The 20,857-nt window shown below is 50.1% G+C and overlaps 1 protein-coding gene across 8 annotated transcripts in view; it reads left to right on the forward strand.

Moving 5' to 3' along the window:
- MGRN1 (mahogunin ring finger 1) overlaps positions 1-20,857 on the forward strand; it is a 51,065-nt gene that overhangs the window by 27,996 nt on the left and 2,212 nt on the right. For 3 of the 8 annotated variants that reach the window (XM_038150898.1, XM_038150901.1, XM_038150896.1), the window contains exons 6-16: positions 2,132-2,198; positions 5,006-5,058; positions 7,274-7,321; positions 10,310-10,378; positions 12,279-12,481; positions 12,624-12,628; positions 15,490-15,599; positions 16,435-16,506; positions 18,816-19,036; positions 20,033-20,156; positions 20,604-20,649. In XM_038150898.1, coding sequence (XP_038006826.1) covers positions 2,132-2,198; positions 5,006-5,058; positions 7,274-7,321; positions 10,310-10,378; positions 12,279-12,481; positions 12,624-12,628; positions 15,490-15,599; positions 16,435-16,506; positions 18,816-19,036; positions 20,033-20,156; positions 20,604-20,649 — 1,018 coding nt within the window. The remainder of the gene's footprint in view (positions 1-2,131; positions 2,199-5,005; positions 5,059-7,273; positions 7,322-10,309; positions 10,379-12,278; positions 12,482-12,623; positions 12,629-15,489; positions 15,600-16,434; positions 16,507-18,815; positions 19,037-20,032; positions 20,157-20,603; positions 20,650-20,857) is intronic. The other 5 variants (XM_038150903.1, XM_038150897.1, XM_038150904.1 and 2 more) reach the window with 3 other exon arrangements.

The raw sequence follows: 20,857 nt of genomic DNA on the forward strand, positions 1-20,857 counted from the left end.
TCAGCCTACAAAAGCCTGGAAGAGCTGCTTTTCAATCCCTTCTGTTGTCTGAGAGAGCTCAGTTCCCTTTCTTCTTAAAGAATTGAGAAGCTTAATTTTTACTTTTGTTCCTGTCAGCAAGGTTTTAACTCAAGTACTAAAGTCATATCCCTTTGACAGCTTAAAGGAAAAGTGAGTTTCCAGCTCTCTTTGCTTGTTCTGCTGCATCCTCTGTTTCCTCTTTTTTCGTTGGTGTTGCTGGGAGCTGGAGAAAATGTGGAGCAAGCACTATGATTCCAAAGAGTTTCCTCTCCCATGTCAGCCCTGTGTTCCATATTGGTCCTTGTCCTAAATCTTCCCAACTGGCCACCAAAATGCAGCATTTTTATCTGAGACAGCTGGCAGTGTCTTAGCTGTGTGCAATTGACATTTCAGATTTCTTTCCAGCTTTGTTATTGGTGTTGTTCAAAACCCCCAGATTTATTTCATATTTTTGCTTAGTGTAATACTCGGATATGACGTAGATCTTGGCTGGGGAAAAAGGGAGACTGATGTTATGTTGGGTTGTTCTGTGAAAAGCTTTATAAAAGTTTATTTTGTCTTCTTCATTTACTGATTTGCTTGGAAATCATAGAGTATGGCTTGTGTTAAATGAGTTGTGTTCAGGGCCCTAAAAATGAATGTGAAACAGTGCCTTAAAGAGGCCTTTTGTTCAAGAACACTGGAATTTATATGGTAAAGCAACCTCAGTTCTGTGATGTGACTTTCCCTTCAAATGGTTTCTCTTTTGAGGAACTGGAGCAAATCAGGCTGCAGATGATGTTGGGGCTGTGGCAAAGGGATGAAAACCCCAAAGCACTGTCTGAACTGCTGCAGCACCTGGAACTGGGTCTCTGTTTTCATGGAGAAACTGAAAACAGATTACCTGGAGCATCAGGGTGAAATGACATCTTTTTTTCAGTCTTGGCAAGAGATGAGACAAAACCATCCAAGTTGGTAATTAAAAAAACCAACAGAAATCCAGTCCCTGAGCCACTTCCTTTCCTGGCTTAGGACAGTGTTTGTAAGGTTGCCTTTTTCCTTGTATTTCTAAGATGACATGGAGCTTTTGATGTGCTTTAATGAAGTGTAGGGCAAAGGGAGAAACTGAGACTGTTTCCCTTGCACTCAGATTTTCACTGTCACCAATTAGAAACTCAAGGACCTTCGTTTGATAACATGCCAAGAGATGAAAATCAGTCCTGTGTTTCCTTAAAGTGTTGTGTGAGCTTGAAGATTTGCAGATTTTCCTCCTGTGTCTTCAGGAACTTCATACCAGAGCCAGGGTCTCTTTGTGGTGTTGGGAGCACAATGTGCTGCTGTGCTGAGGCCAGTACATCCTGTTGAATGGAGGTGAAATTGTGGCACTGGATATATTTTGAGAAACTTGTCCTACTACAAATCACTCCGAAGACTTTTAGGATCCATGAATTAATGAGAATGAAATACCATTTGGAATTCCAAACGAGATCCTTTGCCTTGCTCTGCTGGTGTTTAGTGCCACGTCAGCGTGTGTATGTTGGAGTTGACTCGTTTTTAATGTTGGTGCCTGGAATTTTAAATCCTCTTGTATCGATGTAGGACAACCCCATCTGAGGAATAAGGTGATCTGACTCCATGATTTCAGAAGGCTGGAGAAAAGCTTTATTAAACTATACTATACTATATTAGACTACATACTATACCATATCCAACTATACTAAAGAAAAATCCTTGAGCCCTTACAGACAGTCACAACACAGCTTTGACCTAAGTGGTCAATCAATCTAAACAACCATCACCAGTGTCCAGTTAAGAAATCTTTCTTCAGTAAACAATCTTCATAACACATTCTACATGTGCTGAACAACAGATGCAGCAAGTAGAGATAAGAATTGTTTCTCTTCTTCTCTGAATTTTCTCACTGCCTTCCGCAGGATTTTCCCTGGGGAAGTTCTGCCTGCTGCTCTCTGTGAAGAGAGCTGTGGCCACACTCCTGCTCTGTCGTGTCCTTTAGAGACAGGAGCTGGGGGTCTGTCAGAAGGGCCCTTCACTGGGCTGACATGATCTCCAGTGTTGTCTTCAGGCAGGTCTGCTGTGAATTGTGTAACCTCAGCTCATTTCTTTCCCTCAGCTGAACTTTGACTTGGACCGTGGCGTGTTCCCTGTGGTCATCCGAGCAGTGGTGGATGAAGGGGATGGTAAGAGTTGATGTCCTGTTCCCATGATCTTCTCCTGGCTGTCTCTGAGCTTGTGTGACCCCTTTCAGGACTGGCCTCCTTGGGGAGCCTTTCCAGAATAAGAATATTTCAGGAGTTCACCGTAACTTCCCTTTATTAAAAGGGCCAAGCTACCCACATAAAAACAATACTTTTTAAAATAGCCTTCATTTTTTACAGGAAAAATGGCCAGGTGTTTAGTGTTGGAATAGTGTTTAGGAGAACTCCTGGCTGTGCCACCAGCACCAGGCACATGAATGACATCCTTGCTTGTTGGGTTGTGCTTTTGCAGTTTATAGGTCAAGGAGGGTGGAGCTGGTCTTTTCTCCCTCGTGGAGGGGTCAGTTGTCTTCCTAAAAACCTGGAAATGGGCAGGGAAAAGGAAATGGCTTTAAAATACTCAGGTCACTCTTCAGCCAAATGCAGCTTCTTTCAGCAGTTTGAAATTAGGCTTTATCTGAGGATGTTGAATGGTTATAATGAAAGAGCATAACCTTTCAGGAGAAATAATTGTTGATTAAAATTTAAAAATAAATGATAACTAATCATAATTTGTAATTATGATTAATTGATGATTCTCTTGTAAAGCACACTGCTCTTTTGGAGAGGGTAGTCCAGTGAATATTTAGACTATTATTTTTAGATTATTATTCACCTTACATGGTATTTCCCTTAGGGGATGTGTGCTTTTGGTCTCATCTGGAGTGTCAGCAATGAACAGGGCACAAGGAAGTCACATTTTCTTTGAAAATCGGGGCTTTTATGGTCAGGAGGACTGCCATTTCACTTCTGTAACATTTTGTACAAAATCTAAGATAATTAGAAAAGGAAAAAAATCCATTGTTGATCACATTGTTCAGGTCAGTCACTTGCTCAGTTTCTTATGTTGTAAATGTGAAAAAGCCCAAAAACTCATTCCATTGTTTCACAGTCTTCCAGGCAGACAGAAATAGAACTGAATAAGCCAATTTAAAGTGTGACTAACAAAGCACAGTGAAACATAAAGGAAGTTGCTTCTAAAGTGCATCTATTTTTAGTGATTTCAGGCACTGTTAGCAAAATCGACATATATGTGTATTTCTTGACCATAAATATAAAACAGCTTCCTCTGTTTATGGAACTTTTGGCAAGGTGTTTATACTCTCTAATGTTGGGCATGTCTAGAAGGATCAAAAATAGAACAGGAGGCACTATGGAAAGCATACATTTATGCACATACCATGCCTAGCCTTAGCCAATAATCTACTCCCATCTATTTTAATAACCTAGAAAACCAACTGCTTTTAAATCCCCTGCTGGAAAGAGTATCAGCACAAAAATGTGTGACATTTGAGCAAGATTTGAGGAAATTGTGCATTTTGGTTCCTTTTTTAACTGATGGGACTGGAAGGAGCTGGAGTGGTGAGTTTGGAGCACCTGGAAAATAACAGCTGTTAAATAAGGTTGAATGGTAAATTAAAATAGCAGTCAGGGAGATGCTGGTTTGGACTGAACTCTGCCGTGACTTGCAGTGTTAGCCCTGCCCTGTTGCTGCCAGTGGGATTGTTCCCAGGGAGAGGCAGAGAACAGGGAGGAAAGGTGCTGCACAGAGCAGGTCACACCACTCTGAATTGTTACCTCTTCCTTGGCCATTCAGACTGAGAGAAGGGACCTGCATTTTGTTTACTCTGAGAGACAGAGCAGCCTTGCTCTTGGCTGGTAGTGAGAGGAGCAAGCAGATGAATTCCCAATTTTAACCCCCTTTTCTGCATTTCACTGTGTTCCTGATTCCACCCAAACTGCCATGACCAACCTCAGTTACCCAGCAAATGTGCAGGCAAATCTCCCCTCTCTCCATGCAGCTGTTTCCAAACATGGTCTGTGTGTCATAGCCCAGGGAATTGTTCCTCTGTTGTCTCTCCTGTTCTGGGAGCTCAAACGAAGCTGCGGAGCTCCTTTCCCTTTTAGACAGAGCAGGAGTTGCTTCCTTGAGCTGCACCTTCCAGGCAGAGCTCTCCTGCCTGTGCTGAGCACAGCCCTCATCACTCCAAGCAGCATGAGTGCTTCCATGCCTTCCTTCACAAACTCTGTCTCCCATTTCCATATGATGAGTCTGAACAGGATGCAGGAAAAGGATCCAACCAGCTGGAGCTGAACAGAACCTGAGTCAGAGAGGCTGGGATTGTACCTTGCCTCCTCTCTATTTGCTGAAGTAGCCAGGAATGCAGTACTGAAACCTCTGACAGCCCCTTCCCATTGCTGTGGGATTAAAGGGAACCCTCAAGTTTGGAAGAGGGAAAATGCTTTTCTTTGGGGAAAGCTGGACAGAGATGTTTCAGTGTCTGAAGTCAGTATGAGAAATAAATGTTTTAGAAGTGTGTCTGACTAGACTGAAATAAAATGATAAGTAACAGGGCTGGAAGTGCTGCCAATTGCTGTTAAACCAGATAGATCTGTGATAAATTCAGGTAATTAAGCCCAGGAATTTCAGGGGACAGGAGAATCCCACTGAGTGCTTTGTTTTACTGTCCCTTTCTAACCTCTTCTAACGAAGTGGGATAGTTTGGAGCACCCAGGGCAATGAGGGCATGGTTGTGTAGGGCCCACCACAGAGCCCAGCAGGGTTTTGTTCTTGGTCTGTTCTGAACCAACCTGATGACAAGATAAGAGAAGTTCTAAATGCAGGAGAAGGTGAAAATAGAACAAATGGCAGCTCACAAATTGTAAGCGGACTAAAATTCAACTCAGGATACTTCTATGCTGGTGCTGCTTGAGAGGTTTAACCAGTTCTGCCTTTTCTCTTTTTGCAGTGGTGGTTGAGGTCACTGGTCATGCCCATGTTCTTCTGGCTGCATTTGAAAAGGTAAATGAGGGTTTTTTATCCCTCTGTCCCTGTTCTTTTTTATGTAAACATTTCCACGGGTCATTAGTTTGTATTTATATAACACTTGGCACAGCGGAGTCCTGGCCTGTGCCTGGGGTTCCTGGGTGCTGCTGTAGTACAAGGAATCATTTGCAGCAGTTCCTGTGCAGCCTGTAATTATCATTTGTACCTGAGCTGGTCACTCAGGGAATGGCAGGAGTGTTTCCTGTGTTCCCATGGAGGGGGGAGGGTGTTGGCCATGGCTGCTGCCATGCAGTTTTCCAGGGCTCCATGATTTTTGCAGAACTGGATCTGTGTCCAGACCCTGTTGCACTATTGTTAGGCCTGAGTTTACACCCAGGACCAAGGATTGGGATGCATCCTGTGCAAAGGCTGAGTTCCACTGCTTTTGAGTGGGGTATTTGATGTAACTGACCCCTGCCTACATGATAAGGCCAAGCTGTGTGCACAAGCCTTGATAACAAACTCTCTTCCCTTGGTAACTGGACCCTGAAAACAGTTGCAGTATCCATAACTGGACCTAACCCTGTTGTGTCTGGTAGTGGTAACACTGCAGACACATTTTCTGGGCAGGTGATACTTGTAGTGACATGCTGAGGTGAGGCAAGAGCTGCTGGAGCAGAGCTGGAAATGTAGAGGGGAGCAGCATCAGTGCTGTGCTGTTGGAAATTCCCCCCTTCCCAGCTGGCAGGTGGCTGACTTGTGTATCTCACTGTGCCTGGTCCCTGCCAGGAACTAATTCTGTTCCTCTGAGGTGGATAATGTGGATGGTGACAAGCTGAGTCAGAGGGCATGGCAAGCACAGTCAGTCCTAAGGAAGCGTATGGCTGGGAGATGCTCTAAGTGTTCTAGGTTGCTTTTTTTGTTGGACTTGATCTGTGAAGAAAGTGAGTTTTCCCTGTTAGAGAGGCTGCTCTGAGCACTGGCTTTGTAGGTAACTTCACTCCTGGCAATTGGACATGTGTCAGAAATGAGATGGAGTCAGCTGCAGCACCCCTAGGACCAGGGCAGGGATGTTATTGTAGTTTCCTCTGGCTGATGTTAAAAAAAAACCCACACTGGAATCCTTCAGTCATACTTCAGCCACTTCTTATCTCTCATCTTCCACTGAATGCTTAAAACAAGATTAAATCTCCCTTTTAATAAAAAATCACAAGGCAAAGAACATGTTGAGTTCTTCATCCTCCCTGTTTGGTTAAAATATATTCCCCATCCTTAAAGTAATGGCAGCTTTTGAAGTGTAGGTCCATAAATCCAGGGGAGGTCCTTGATAAATGAGCACTGCTGATCCCCAGAGCTTGTTCAGAGGAAAAACAGACCAGCAGGGCTTGGTGACTTGCTATTTGTATGTATCTTTAAGATCAGAAGAATAACCTTGATCCTGTGTGTAGTCTGACCTTGCAGCTCCTCCAAAGGCAGAAACTTGTTTGCCTGAAAACAGGACTGTTTTGTCTGGGGTGTGATGTTGTTGTCCCTTCCTTCTGAGACTCCTTCTGCAGACCTGCAGCTGTTCACAGGACCTGCTTGAGCATCCCCTGAGTCTCCTTTGCTGCTCTCTAGGCTGTGGCAGGGGAGTTGGTTTCTTTAGTGGTCCTTGTGGATGATGGGGAAAGTAGACCTGGCACGCTACTCCCATCTCTAATTCTGGCACCAGGCACACACAGAATTGTTCCAGCTGTGCCTGCTGCCACTGAGCAAAGGAAAGGCTCACAGCTCTGAGGATGTGGAGCACATGGGACTTGTTTCTGACTCCATCCAGTGGACAAACCTTGTTCTCTGCCTCATGGCAGCCCCTTGCTCTGTCAGGGCTCTGGCCTCGGGTGACTCTGTCACTTGGTGTTACTTAGGGTGTTAACAAATGTCCCCCACCAAGTCTTGCTGGACTGGCTGAAGAAGTGTCTGCACCCACTTGGGCTGCTTGCAACCTGAAAGCATCCAGTGTGCCAGGGGAGTTTTGTGTGGGCTCTAACCCACTTCAACCAGGTTTAACTTGAGCCAAGTCCACCTGGCTCCACACTGGAGCAGACCAGTAGCTCCCCAATACCCTATTCCAACTCTGCTGGGAGGGACTGCCATCCAGGCTGATACACACCTCACTGTCCCCTTAGCTGGCAGATACCAGCTCTGAAATGAGCCCATTCTGATTTGTACACTGCAGCTATTTAATGCTTTAATGTCTTTTTTTTCCTGTTAGCACGTTGATGGCAGTTTTTCTGTGAAACCACTAAAACAGAAGCAGATCGTAAGTACCTGTTTCCTTTCTACTCTTAAAGACTTGCTGGTGTCCCACAGGGGCCTGGCTGTACCCAGAGGGAGGGATTGGTGTTCACTGAAGCCTGAGATCTCACCTCCTTACCTCTGATATTGTAAGCAAAGGCAGCAAGGTGCTGGCAACCCTTCATTTTGCCATTTTGTCCCCCATCCTGGTGTGGTGTGATGTGCAGAAGCCGGGTAGTGTCTTATCAGGATTGAGGTCGCATCCAGTCCTGCATAGCCAGAAATACATAAGCAACTGCTAAGATTGCCAAGAATTTCAGCTTCTGAAAAGAAATCTGGTAGTGATTCTGCTGCAAGGATCAGTTTGAAATGTCTTCAAGAAAGAGATGAAATTTTGGTGGTTGATCCTTTCAGCTTGAGCTGTGTGCTGTGTTTTAGATTTAAATGAGTTTCACTTCATCTGCTTGCTTGATAGCTAGGGCTTTCTGATTTGAATGAAGTACCTTTTGCTACCAAGAAGGTCTTTAAGTGCCTTAATAAGACACTCTTTGCTCTAAGATGTTCATTCCTGTCCTTGGGTCAGAAAAGAGCTACAGGCATTGTCAGTAATCATAGCTCAAGATAGCATTTGGAAAAACACACAGCACCACTGAAACTGAGATAGCATCTGCACCCTTAGGAGAGCAGAGCAGAGGTGTAGAGTCTGTGTCTGGAATAAACCATCTGTATAACACTGTACATTTTTTGCCATCCCTGCTTTTCTTTTGCCTTCCCCTCCCTGCCACTGCCAGGGTTGTGGGTACCATTTGTGGATATTGGTCAGGAAGCAGCAGTGCATGAGCTGATCAGTTGTAGTGTAAGCACCAACCTGCCTGAAAAAAAGTCAGCGTGGATGAATACAAACAGTTGAATCAGCAGAAAACCATGACCTGGACTTGGCCAGTGGCTCCGTGTGCATCTGCTGAGGCTGTAAATGGCAGCAGAAGCCTTTGGAAGGGTGATGTGGTGTGGGCTGGGTTGGAGAAGCATGAAGGTGAAGAATTGTGTACAACCACCTGCTCCTTCTGAATTACTCCCACTCTGAAAACCTAGAATTCTTCCCAGGAAGAGCTTTGTTGCACTGCTCACCCTTTCCCTACTGGGACAGAAGCTCCTCAGGATTTTTAGAGGGAAGAAGTAAAAGGAACACAGACTCCTGCAGAGACTTGGGTCTCTTTCTTAATGACCTCTTCTGTGCTTTGAGCTGACAACTTCTGCACTTACAGTTGCTCATCATGATCCTCTGAGGAGTCAGGATGCTGGAACAAGGCTGTCTTTGAAATGCCATGTTACAAAAGAACATCTCCCACATAATTGTTCCCAAACTTCCTGGGTGAGTTGTGAGCCGCTGCAGAGGGTTTTGCTCAGCAGTCCAACAGCTGATCTCATTGCCATGAAACGCAGGCCTAGAACAGCTTGTCTGTGAGCTGCACACTGAGTTACACAGGGACACTCTGGAATTAGTTTGTTATCACTGCTGTGTCCCAGCTCAGAGCATTTCTGAACTGGCAAATGGGCTGGGTACAGCCAGCTCCTGCCCCTACCTTGCCATGTGTCACCTTCTGCAGCACTGGAGTGCCATGGCAAAGCCACTCCTCTTCTGAGTGGTGACAAGAGGAGAGGAGAGAGGCCAGTTTGCCATGGAAATTACAGAGGCCATGGGATTGACAAGCTCTTTTTGGCATGGGGTGCTGGTGGCTTGGCTTCACTGCATATTGGGAGCTGGACAGCTACTGGAGATGGCAGGAAAGTGTTTCCTCCCACTTTTTGGGACATGTGCCTGTTTGGTACCTTGCAACCCCCTCACCCTTTCACCTGTCATGAGGGTTTATGTGGAACCATACCAGTTCTGGGGAAGCTGCTGTATAGCACCAGATCACAGAATCACAGAATCATTTAGGTTGGGAAAGAGCTGCAAGATCATCACAAGTCCAACCTGTGACTAATCACCACCATGCTACCCAGCCCAGTCATTTCTTGAACACCTCCAGGGATGATGACTCCATCACCTCCTGGGCAGCCCCTTCCAATATTTAAAAACCCCTTCTGTGAAGGTGTCCAACCTGAGCCTCCCCTGGTGTTACAGATCCTTCTGCCGAGCCTTCCTACCATCCAGCAGATAAACACTCCCACCAGACTTTGTGTATCTGTGAACTTACTGAGGGTACATCTGATCCCCTCATCCAGATCATCAATGAAGATGTTTAACAGGACTGAATCTTGGCCAAATCAGCTTCAGTGCTGAAATTCAGCTGCTCGCTGGGGTTTGCAGGCAGCTGCCAGTTTGCAGAAGTCAGGGCTTGGAGTTGTCCCAGGCTGGGGCTCTAAGCAACTTCCACCTGTGCCTCAGGCACCTTCTGCCGCCACACCCCCAATTTAGAGATGCCACCAAGGGCCTGGGGATGGCAGTAAATGACATTGCACTAACATAGAGTTATTCCTAGAGTGCTCCTCATGCTAAGGGATTGTAATGGTTTGTCTGTCCTCAGTAGCTTAACTGTACGCTCCCAGGGGATGAGCAGGGAGGTGATGTGCTGCCACTGGTGTGCCAGGAGGGAGCTGTTGGCACAGCTGAGGTTGCAAAAATGGGTGGAAGTTCATCTTGGTTGAAGTTAAGCAGGACCTCACAGAGGAGAGGACTGTAGAAGGCTGATTGCCTCTGGATTATTTGAGCTGTGGGTGTGTATTTCCAATGTCTGGGCCAAGCAGAGTACTTGGTTTTAGATTATCTTGATAGCCCAGCTAGCCACTTCTGTTACTCTCTGCTCAGACCAGGCAGGATGGACTCTACTTTTTGAGCAAGGAGAGGCTCATTCTCCCAGCTGTCCTTTGCAATATTTCTGTTACCTTTTTCGTGTCACTATAGGGGAGCTCTGGGTGTAACACGAACATTTGACACAGGGAGGGAGGGAAGGTGGTCATAAACCAGTAAGGACAGAGCAGCTGTCACTCCAGCTGTGGTGTTCTCCCCTAGGTTGACCGGGTGAGCTACCTGCTTCAGGAGATCTACGGCATCGAGAACAAAAACAACCAGGAGACCAAGGTAAAGGTGCCCAGGAGGCTTCCCCAGCTGGGAGTTTCCAGCCTGCACCTTCTGCTTTTGAGCTTAATGATGGGGATTGTCAGGGCAGTGTCCAGACTCCAGGCTGTGTCCATTGCTGCAGGCACCCAAGAAGCCCAGGGATGACAGATCATCCCTGGGTCAGGCCCAAACAGTCAATGGAGTTGTGCTGAGGTAATTTTAGGCAGCATGAGGCTCTTGAGGATGTTCCCTGTGGCTGGGATTGCTAGGAGAGAAGGGCATCAATGCCCCAGGGATGTGTCAGAGCACTGATTTTTAGGGCTTGTAGGGAGCCAGTGTTGCCATCTCTCTGGCAGAGAGGCAGTCTGTGCTTTGCGCTTGTGGCTCCTTCATGTTCTGGTTGGGGGTTCTGCATGTTCCTGTAGTGTTTCAGAGAACTGAGCTCTCTGGGGCTTGCCAGTGTCCAGAGACATTCCTCTTGTATTCCTCTTGCATTCCCCAGCAGGAGGGAGTGCAGCACCCCTCAGGGATGTATATGCAAATGCCATAACCAGAAACTTCCCATCTTGAGGCAGGAGCTGCTGCTGGATCCCAGCCTGCTGCAGAGCCCTGCACAGGTTGTGTGACTGCTGTATTCTTCCTGTAGCCTTTGTAGAGCTGCCCTTTGCTGCCACCTGGGCTGTGGAGTGTACCCAGTGCTGGCCTTGGGATCACACGGCTCCAGGGCGTGGAGTGCATTGTTTGCACACAGTGGAGCAAGACACGCAGGATTTCCTCTGCAGTGCCCTGCCCAGAGCATCCTGTGATCCCTGTCTGCCTGTGCCAACAGCACCTGAAGAGGCAAGAGGGACAAGTGTTTTGTAAGAGTTTTCTTGCACAGGATCGAGGGAGGGAATTAACAGGATTGAGGGCTTCTTTTTGGGTCTTGTGATGATTCTCGTGATCCAGCAGTCCCATGTTCCTGGCCCATCAGACAAGTGGCCTGGGGCCATTTTTGTTCTTCTTTATTCAGCAATCCATGTGAGTGGGACAGCAAAGAGCCTGCTGTCCCTCCAAAAAAAGGCTGGGTGAGGATGTGGCAGCAGCACAAATGCTGTTTACACTGAGGTTGCCCATGGTCTGGCATGTGTTAGCCCCAGTGACGAAAGGGGCTCCAGGTGAAGGTGGAGGGTACCCCATCCTGGGTCATCATGGAGGGCCCTGGCACAACTTCTGTGACATCAGTGGGGAGACTGTGGAGTTTTCTGGAGTCAGTCTTGTGGTTGGAGAGGGAGTTTCTCTCCCAGCTTGATCAGTGGCTGTGATCCAATTCATGGGGCTCTGAGAAAGATGGGCATGAAGCACATTCATGCTGAATGGGTGCACACTGAGCCTTTTAGCAGGGTAGCTGTGGGCAGCTGGGCTCCCTGGGCTGGTTCTCCTGCAGCTGCATCAGAGCTTGTGCCAGCACAGGGGATGCAGGAGAATCACTCACTTGCTATGGGGAATTGTGGAAGCTGGGCTAGACATGGCTGCAACAACAGACAGCACACAGCTCCTTCTGTCTGGGAGAAAGAAAGGCCAGAGTGCCAGAGAGTTCACTTCCCTATTGATCCTGGAGCCACCAGGATGGGAGGCAGGAGCTTGTTCCTGGTCAGCCTCAGTCAAGGGGATCCCTGCCCCAAAATGGGTCCCCTCTGAACAGAACATGGCAGTGGGGAAGGACAACTCTGCCATGAATTCTCAGTGCAGTGCCCAGAGAGGAAGTGGTGTGAGCAGGGCTGTGTGGGCTACAGTTTGCTCTCCTTGAGGAACCCCTGCTGAGAGCTGCAAAAAGAGAATTTCCAGACTGTGGGCTGGGAAATTCCCCCAGGCTCCTGTCCCTCGGCAGCTTGGCGTGGCCCCCACCACTGCCATGCCAACCCTTTGCCTCTCCTGGCAGCCTTCAGACGACGAGAACAGCGACAACAGCAACGAGTGCGTGGTTTGCCTGTCGGACCTGCGGGACACCCTGATCCTGCCCTGCCGCCACCTCTGCCTCTGCAACTCCTGCGCCGACACCCTGCGCTACCAGGCCAACAACTGCCCCATCTGCAGGCTGCGTGAGTGCCCCGGCCACCAGGCCAGCCACTGCCCCTTCTGCAGGTTCATCAGTGCCCTGGCCACCAGGCCAGCCACTGCCCCGGCCACCAGGCCAGCCACTGCCCCTTCTGCAGGTTCATCAGTGCCCTGGCCACCAGGCCAGCCACTGCCCCGGCCACCAGGCCAGCCACTGCCCCATCTGCAGGCTGCGTGAGTGTCCCGGCCACCAGGCCAGCCACTGCCCCATCTGCAGGGTCCCTGAGTGCCCCGGCCACCAGGCCAACAACTGCCCCTTCTGCAGGGTCCCTGAGTGCCCCGGCCACCAGGCCAACAACTGCCCCTTCTGCAGGGTCCCTGAGTGCCCTGGTGTCTTGGTTTGAAAAGCCAGGTGTCTGCTAAGGAAGGCAGGAGCCTTCCTTGGAGTGGAAAATGTAAACCCCTCCCTCTGAATTGTTATAATTTTGAAATTAAGAGGGCTCTCAGCAAAGATATGGGAATAGGAACAACAGTTCTTTATTAGGGAAGAAAATAAAAATAAAATAAAGATGCAATAATACAAAACAACACTGCCAGAGTCAGAACAGGCTCTGGCACCCTGTGTGTCAGGGTGGTGGCACAGTCCCATTCCATGGTGGCTCAGCCCTCCTGCAGGGCCAGCTGTGGTTCTGCTGGAGCAGGGATCCTGGACAAGGGTGGAGTTTTCCTCTGAAGCTCCAGGGCTGCTGGAGATGGGCCTGCTCTTGTTCTGGCAATGCAGGGCAGAAGAAAGCTGCTCCTCTGGGAATGCAGTGAGAAGAAAGCTGCTCCTCTGGGAATGCAGGGGGCAAAGGCTGCTGTGCTGTTCCCAGGGTCAGGTTCTATCCAGGTAGGAATGCTTGGCTCCTGCCCTGGGCAGAGCATCTCCCATGGGATGATGGAATTTGATCAGCCCTGCAGGGACACTCAGTGGCCATGGACAGAAGATAATTTATAATTAATGGCTCATTAACAGCAGAATGGATGTAGGGCTGGGTTGTGGAAGAGATAAAGCAAACTGCCCCATGAACAGAAGATAAGTGCCCCGTCAAAGAGGAATAGAATACACACACCCATTTCCAACCTAGGACACCTGGCCCCTGCCCTGGCTCCTGGGAGGAGGAGCCTCTTTTCAGTACCCCACCCCAAGGCTCAGCATCATGCTGCTGCTCTGACTGACCCAGAATAAATGCCCTCAGACAGGAAAGGAGAATGGCTCTGTTCAGTGCCTCCCTGGCCACTCACCCTCTCCCTGGGGTGGATCTGAAGGTGCAGGTGCTCTGGGCTGTGTCAAGTCAGCAGTTTTTGTGTTTTGGTGAAGATGATGGAAAATCCCCCAAAGGAAGGGGTTGAGAAGCTTTATCCTGAGGGTATCTGGCTGAGAGCAGCCAGCACCGCTGGAGGGGTGTCCAAGTACATAGCATGATTTTTTTTTTTTAATCTTCTGACAACCTTACCCTGATTTCACCAGGAGGCAGGGATGAGGTAACAGTCAGTTTGGAGTCTTTTGCTCTGCCAGGAGTTAGGAGGATTTGCTTAACCCCTGCATTGCTCAGCTTCCAAATGATGGAAAAACTCAAATACATGTTTTGACACTCAGGCAGCATTTGCTGAATTCTGTGTTTTTTCTCAAAAGCACAGAGGCACAGGAGGCCCTTGAGAATTCTGTGTTTCTGCTGGAAGGGGCAGAGTGTGTGTTTTACCCCCTGGTCTCTGAGGTATTTGATTGTTTCTAACTGACAATTCTCAGGGAAAGAAATAAAGAGCCGAAGACGGATGTTTGGCCTGAGAAATTAAGTCCAAACAGTCCAAACATGGCAAGAGCAGTAACCAAAAGCAAGATCTCACCAGAGGAAGTGCCAGACAGCTTTGACTATAAGTAGCACATCATAAAACACAGGAACAACTTTGTCTCATCTGCAGGCTGTAGGGGAGTAGGTTGTATTTGTTTGGAAAATGCCCCCATCTCAGACTTCCTAGGAATCTGCTTTTGGGGGGTGCAGAGGCAGCAATGATAGATTTGTACCTCTGTTCTCTGGCTCCAGGCTGATCTTGAAGGGGCTAGGTGCAACAAGAACTAGGGAGATGCCTGGCAGGTTCTCACAGCTGCATCAGAACAGATGTCTGGCTCGTTTGCATGTGCCCTTGGCACAGAGGAACAAGCAATATTAAAGATCTGCAGATAGAAAAGATCTGCAGGGAGTGGAGATCAAAGCTCTGGTAGTGGGAGGACTGAGGAGTGGCTGTGCTGAGGACAAGATTACAGCCACTCACACTTCAGCTGGAGCCTTCCACCACCACAGCTGGACCCCAGGGCTGAGGTTTGTGGGGTTTGAAGGAACCCAAAGGGGATTTAATGAGTCCCCCACCCAACCTGTGCATGCAGTGCACTCCTGAGGCTAAGCTCATGTTTTTCTTACTGTGTCGTTGTGACCTACCTGTCATAATACGACACGAAAAGACGACACGGACACTGCTGCTCTCCAGGTGAACAAAAAAGAGGGACCTTTATTTTCTGACTCCAACATTTATAGTTTTCCAAAAGTGACAGTGGATTGGAGGGTGACAGTGCCACCTCTCCAATGACACTGGACAGACCAAGAGTCCATCAATTCTCTCCTCCTCCATGAAAGAATGCAAAACATAAGTTGTTTACAGAACTGTGTGTGAGAAAGTTTGTTACAAGAATGCAAACATCAGAAGGCTTAGCAAAGTCTTAGAAAATCAGGGTGACAACCTACCCTTTAGGGGAACTTCTCTGGGACTGTACACTTGTAGAGCTGCTGAAGTGCCCTGTCCTTGACTGTACTGGGGCAGGCAGTGCCTGTTCTCCACAAGGGCTCTGTGCACCCAGACTTTTGCAGCCAGCAGATTCCTTCCCTGTGTAGATCAATGGGAGCCCCACCCCATCACTTGGCTTTGGGGTGCTCCATGGCCCCACTCCCCATGCTCGGGGGAACTCCTTCATGCCCACAGTGTGTCTGTGGCAAGGCAGGAGCTCTGGCCTGGCCTGGCCCTGCTGGGCTGTGCACTCACCTCCTCCTGTTCTCTCCTAGCCTTCCGTGCCCTGCTGCAGATCCGGGCGGTGAGGAAGAAGCCGGGGGCTCTGTCACCGGTGTCGTTCAGCCCTGTCCTGGCACAGAGTGTGGACCATGATGAGCACTCTGTAAGTACCTGCTGATCCCTGTACAAAGCCTGGCTGCTGCTCTCAGCCTCAGCAAGCAGCTGCTGGGTGCATGAGTTGCTTGGATTGATGGCTAGTGGCCCTGGGACCTCAGGCGGTTTGGTCACACCCTCCACTGAGGGCTTCCCAAGCAGTGCTGCCTTTTCTGATCAACCTGCTGGGTTAGAGGAAACAAATCCACAGAAATCTCAGGATGAGAAAGTTTCTTGTTGCCTGGCCCAACAGAAAAGTGGCAGACTCTGGGCACGACAGGGTGGGAGCTGTGAAAACAGGGCAGAGGGGTTCCAGTTTGACTTGCACACGCATCTCTGTGGCAGCACACGGATGAAATGCCCTTGGCACTGGGGTTCCAACACGGGAGTAGAAAGGCATCCTTCTGTCAGCTTCCCTGGGTGTCTTGGCATGCATCTGAGGGAGTGTGGGATGGGAAGTGTCATGCTGGTGGCCTCGGGGCCCAGTTGCATGTCCCAGTGTGGTAAGGGCAGCAGCTCTTTGCCTGAGCAGGCTGCTGCACAGCTGGCTCTGGTGAGACACTGAGATTAGAATGAGGAGGACAACTGCATCTAGGTCATCATACAGGCTTTCATGGGAACAGATATTCTCACAGAAAAAGGTTGTGTTTATCCATCTGCCCTCTGCTGCCTTCAGCTGGGGCTGAGGAATAGGGTGGTGAAGGCCCGAGGGCTGTGAAGCAGGGTGTGGTGTGTGGAGGACACGGGTGCTGTCACCTGCAGCGAGGTGAGGAGATGCTGTGTGTCTCTTGCTGTCACTTAACCTCAAGAAACAACTTCTTTAAAACATGGTTTTCTCTTGACAGCACCCCTTTAAACCCCTTAAGGTGAGCTCTGTCTCCCTGCCCAGCAGGAAGCCTAGGAGGGAAGTAAGAACAGTAAGTGGACTCGGCTGGTTGCACTTGGCAGCTCTCTGCCAGCAGTGTCACCTGCACGTGGCAGTGTCACACACGAGGGCTTGCTGACACACTGTGTTTGGCCTGTGCCCCTGCCAGGCTGCGACACTCCTTCACATTGGCAGCGAGATGCTCACACCCTGCACAGATGATCACTGACATCCCTGGTTTGCCTGCGGAGGAACAAGCAAGAACAAAGCAGCTTGGCACAGGGGTCTGATGCTGACTCTCAGGGACTGTCCCCTGGCTGATTTATAGTTCCTGGCCAAGATGTTTTCACAGCTTCATAGGACTGTGGGCAAGCTGCAGTCCCCACAGCTCACCCAAAAGCTTCCTTGCACTTACCTCATCCCCTTGGCAGTTTGGTGTGGGCACATCTTGGTGTGGTTTGTGGTGCTGGCATGTAGAGATGCAGCTGGAGCTGGTCTTGCATTCAGGAGCACTGGCTGTGACAGGCTGGTTTGCTTTTACAGGAACAGGAAGGATGGAGCTTGTCTTGGCTGGAGACCCTCTGAGTGGGTTTGGCAGTGTGTAACTGGAATGCTGTGCTGGGGACAGCATGAATGGCAATTGTGGGGGTCCAGGAGCTGGGAAGGGGAAACCTGAGGGAGCCCCCAGGCCATGCAGGCTGTTTGTGCCGTCTTTGTTTACTCCCATCAAATGCAGCCATGGCTGTCGTCTCTATCAAGGAAGTTGCAGTTTTCTTTTGCTCAAGGCAGCTCAGATGCTCGGCCTTAGGGGAACACGACTTGCTGGGCTTGAAGGTCTGGAGAAAACTTGGTGCTGGTTCAGGTTTGAACCCCTTCTGGCATGACCTGGCTCTCTGCAAGGCTCCCACAGGGACTGGCCGTGTTCCCAGGGGTGTGGTGTGAGTGTCCCAGAAGGGAGTGGTGTCCCAGTGAGGGTGTCCTAGCCATTGGTGGGAAATCCTCCTCCAGGCTCTGAGCTCTGCCATGCAGCCTGAGCTTTCACCACAGCAACAGGCAGCCTTTGAACCCTCAGGGCCTGCTCTGCTCAGCCAGGAGAAAAAGCCCCAAACAGGAATCCAAGGGGTTTGTCTCCCTGACTTTACTGTACACAGAGTAGCACAGCTGGGCTGCTGTCCACAGATGAAAAGTTTTTTGGAGGTGGCTTTTGGCCCCACCACCTACAGCTGCCAGCAGCTGGGAACCCATTCCTTGTTTAGCTGAGCTGTTTATCTTCAAAGCTCATAACCCTCACAGGACCAGTACTGGGATGTAGGTTGGTGATTGACCCCAGGTGCCACTCATTCTTCCCTCCCCATCAGACCTAACTCCTCCTGTGACCACAGGTGAGTCAGTTCAGCACTCAGCTCTCACCAAATCAGGGGCTGTGTTGGAACAGACTGCTGGGCAGGTTCATCTGCAGGTGTGACTGGGACATGGGGCACACAGGAGCTGTGGAGGTTCATGGCCAGGCTTAGCAGCATGGTGCTATCCTCTGTACAATTTAGAACCACCTCCTTGAGGACACAGGGCTGAAACATCTCAGTTTAATGTAGCCTGAACTGTGGGAGTGTCACCTCTTGATTTGCATCAGACTGGGCTGAGCTGCCTGTGGCCTCCTGGGCTGCAGCATAAACCCCATTTGTCTCTGGGTCCACAGGATCTTTATGATCAGGAGGATTTTTGGAGTTAAATTGGTGTTGATTTAATAGCTTTGCAAGGGTCCCTTTGAGTGGCATCTTTATGATTTACAGAGGGAATGGGAATTGGTGTGGTTTTCCTTCCTCCTTACGAGCTCAGTGGTTCTGTGATCCCTTTCCTGCCTTTTAGCAGAGGTGACTGTGCATGGAGACAGTGTTAGCAGCTGAGAGGACATGGGAGAAGTGGAATTGGAGTAGGCTTCAAGAACCATCTCTCAGCTGGTGCACACAGGCTCCCCTCCTTCATCTGTGCCTTGGTGGTGCTGTAAAACAGCTGCATGTTCCATGGCTGGGAACACAAGTGGGATGTTCATTGAGCTGGAAGGGTCTCTGAACCACTGGAGGAGCTTTCAGGGGAGAAAAATCCAAATGTATTTTATAGCAGCTTTACAGGAGCCTGCTTCCTCACCCTCCTTGCCCAGCTCTTGGAAGCACATCAGGGGGATGCCCAATCTCTCAATGCTGGAGCATCACCAGCGTTGCAGCCCTGAGGGGAATGTGTGGCTGTCCAGGGAAGGAGCTGAGGAGGCCTGGAGAGGTGGCTGTGGGGATGGGCTGCCTGGGGAGCAGGGGGCTTCCATCCTGGTGATAGCTTCCTAACATCCCCCCTGTTTCTCCCCCACAGAGCTCTGACAACATCCCCCCGGGCTACGAGCCCATCTCGCTGCTGGAAGCGCTGAACGGGCTGCGCTCGGTGTCCCCCTCGCTGCCCTCGGCCCCGCTGTACGACGAGATCTCCTACTCGGGCGTGGTGGACGGCATGCCAGCCAGCCGCCCGCTCGTGCCCGTGGACAGAGCCCTGGAGGGTGGCCACCAAAAGGGCAAGCGCAGCAAGTCTCCAGACAGGTCAGCAGGGCACGGGGTCCACTCCTCTTGAAAGCCCTGAGGCTTGGCTGCCACCCGCACTGGGAGCCAGGAGAGGGCTCTGGCTGGTCCCTGCTAGCACAGCCAATGCTGAATTTTAGGAGGCCAGCAGGTACTTGTGCCAGGGAGGGAACTGGGACATTGTCCCTGTGTTCAAGCTGAGGTTACAGCTTGCGTCTCCTAAGGGCTGGCTCTGTCACCAAAAGAAAGGGGATTTTTAACAAGGAGAATTTAATCATAGAACCACAAAATGGTTTGCGTTGGAAAGGGCCCTAAAGCTCCTCTCATTGCAACTCCCCGCTGTGGACAGATAACTTCCACGATCCCAGGTGGCTCCAAGCTCTCTCCAACCTGGCCTTGGACACTTCCATGGATGGAGCAGCCACAGCTTCTCTGGGCAACCTGTGCCAGGGCCTCACCACCCCCACAGTAAAGACTTGGGATGGAAATGTCTCCTTCCCAATGCACTTAGTCCTAGAATTTACATTTGATGTCCAAACCTTACTGGATTTCAGCTTTCCATTAAGCTCCTCAGAAGCAAAGGAATGGGGAGAGAAGTGACCTGGATTTCAGAGCACAAAGTGCTTGAGATCCTGTAGTTGTCTGAAGGCTCCTCTGTTGGCCCTGTGATGGAGGGGTTAGGTGAGGATATGGGGCTGTTCAGATCATATCAGACTGGGTTTGTTCCTGGCACTCCTCACTGTGCTCCAGCCCAGATTTTCACCTGGGAAGGGAGCCCTGAAAGTGTGAGGAGCAGCGTGGGACCCGGGCCTCTTGTTGCTGTGCTGGAGTTTAGCACCTCTTGGCTCTGTCCCACCCTTTAGCTGCTGTTCTCCATGTGGCCAGTACTGGAGGCCCTGGTGAATTCAGCTGCCCAGTCTGAGCTCCTGCTCATGAGAGTTGGACTGTGCTGCCCCCAAGTCCTCCAGGCCCCAGGGTGCTGGCAGCTCCCTGCAAATGGAGTTTCTCTTGCTGCAGCACACTACGGTCTCCCTCATCCCCAATCCACGAGGAGGATGAGGAGAAGCTCTCTGAGGACTCTGACTCGCAGGCGGTGCTGAGCGGGGGTGAGCTGGTCCTGAGGGAGACCAGCTCTCCAGAGGTAAGTGTGTGCTCTCCTGGGGGGCTTCTGGAACATGGGAAGTGCCTCCTGAAGGACCATTGTTCGGAGCCAAGAGTCTTGGCTGCTTGGTTTACCCCTAAGGCTCCATGTGGAAGGATGTAGCCCTCCCTGTGCTCCTGACACCTCTTTGGGAGTGGGAAACCACTCAGCTGGAGCCATGGCAGAGCTGACCCTCACCAGCATCCTAGGCATGCCCAGCAGTGTTTGGGGCAGGGGTGGGAGCTGGGCCTTAGGTGCATCCAGTGCCCACTGCTGGTAAGACCCCTCCATCCCAGCCTGTGGTGCTGCAGCACTGGGGTAGCCCCCTGCTCCTGCCCTGGAACAAGCCCTGGCCCCGAGTACAGTTCTCTGGAGAAAGCCAGAGCAGGAGAATGGCACAGCAAAGGGTCCAGCTGCAGGAGTAACCTGTGCTGTCCCTCCTTACAGAGCGTGGCAGGGGAAGAGATGGAGGAGGCCTCATCGGTGCAGCAGGGTAGGTGTGGGTGCAGCCAGACCTTGGCTCGGTGTTCTGTGCTGTTGTGGTGGGACAGGGACAACTGGGGAATGAACAAATGAGCTCAGAAACATCCATCCCCCTAAGTCCATCTCTGAGGCTCTGTTCTTCACCAGGGAAAGGTGCCAGTGTCTTTTCTTGGAGGCGAGGGAGCAAAATCCACAGGTCTCCCTGGTTTATTTGCCAA

The sequence above is a fragment of the Motacilla alba genome, chromosome 14 (assembly GCF_015832195.1).
Source record: "Motacilla alba alba isolate MOTALB_02 chromosome 14, Motacilla_alba_V1.0_pri, whole genome shotgun sequence".
NCBI lineage: Eukaryota > Metazoa > Chordata > Aves > Passeriformes > Motacillidae > Motacilla > Motacilla alba.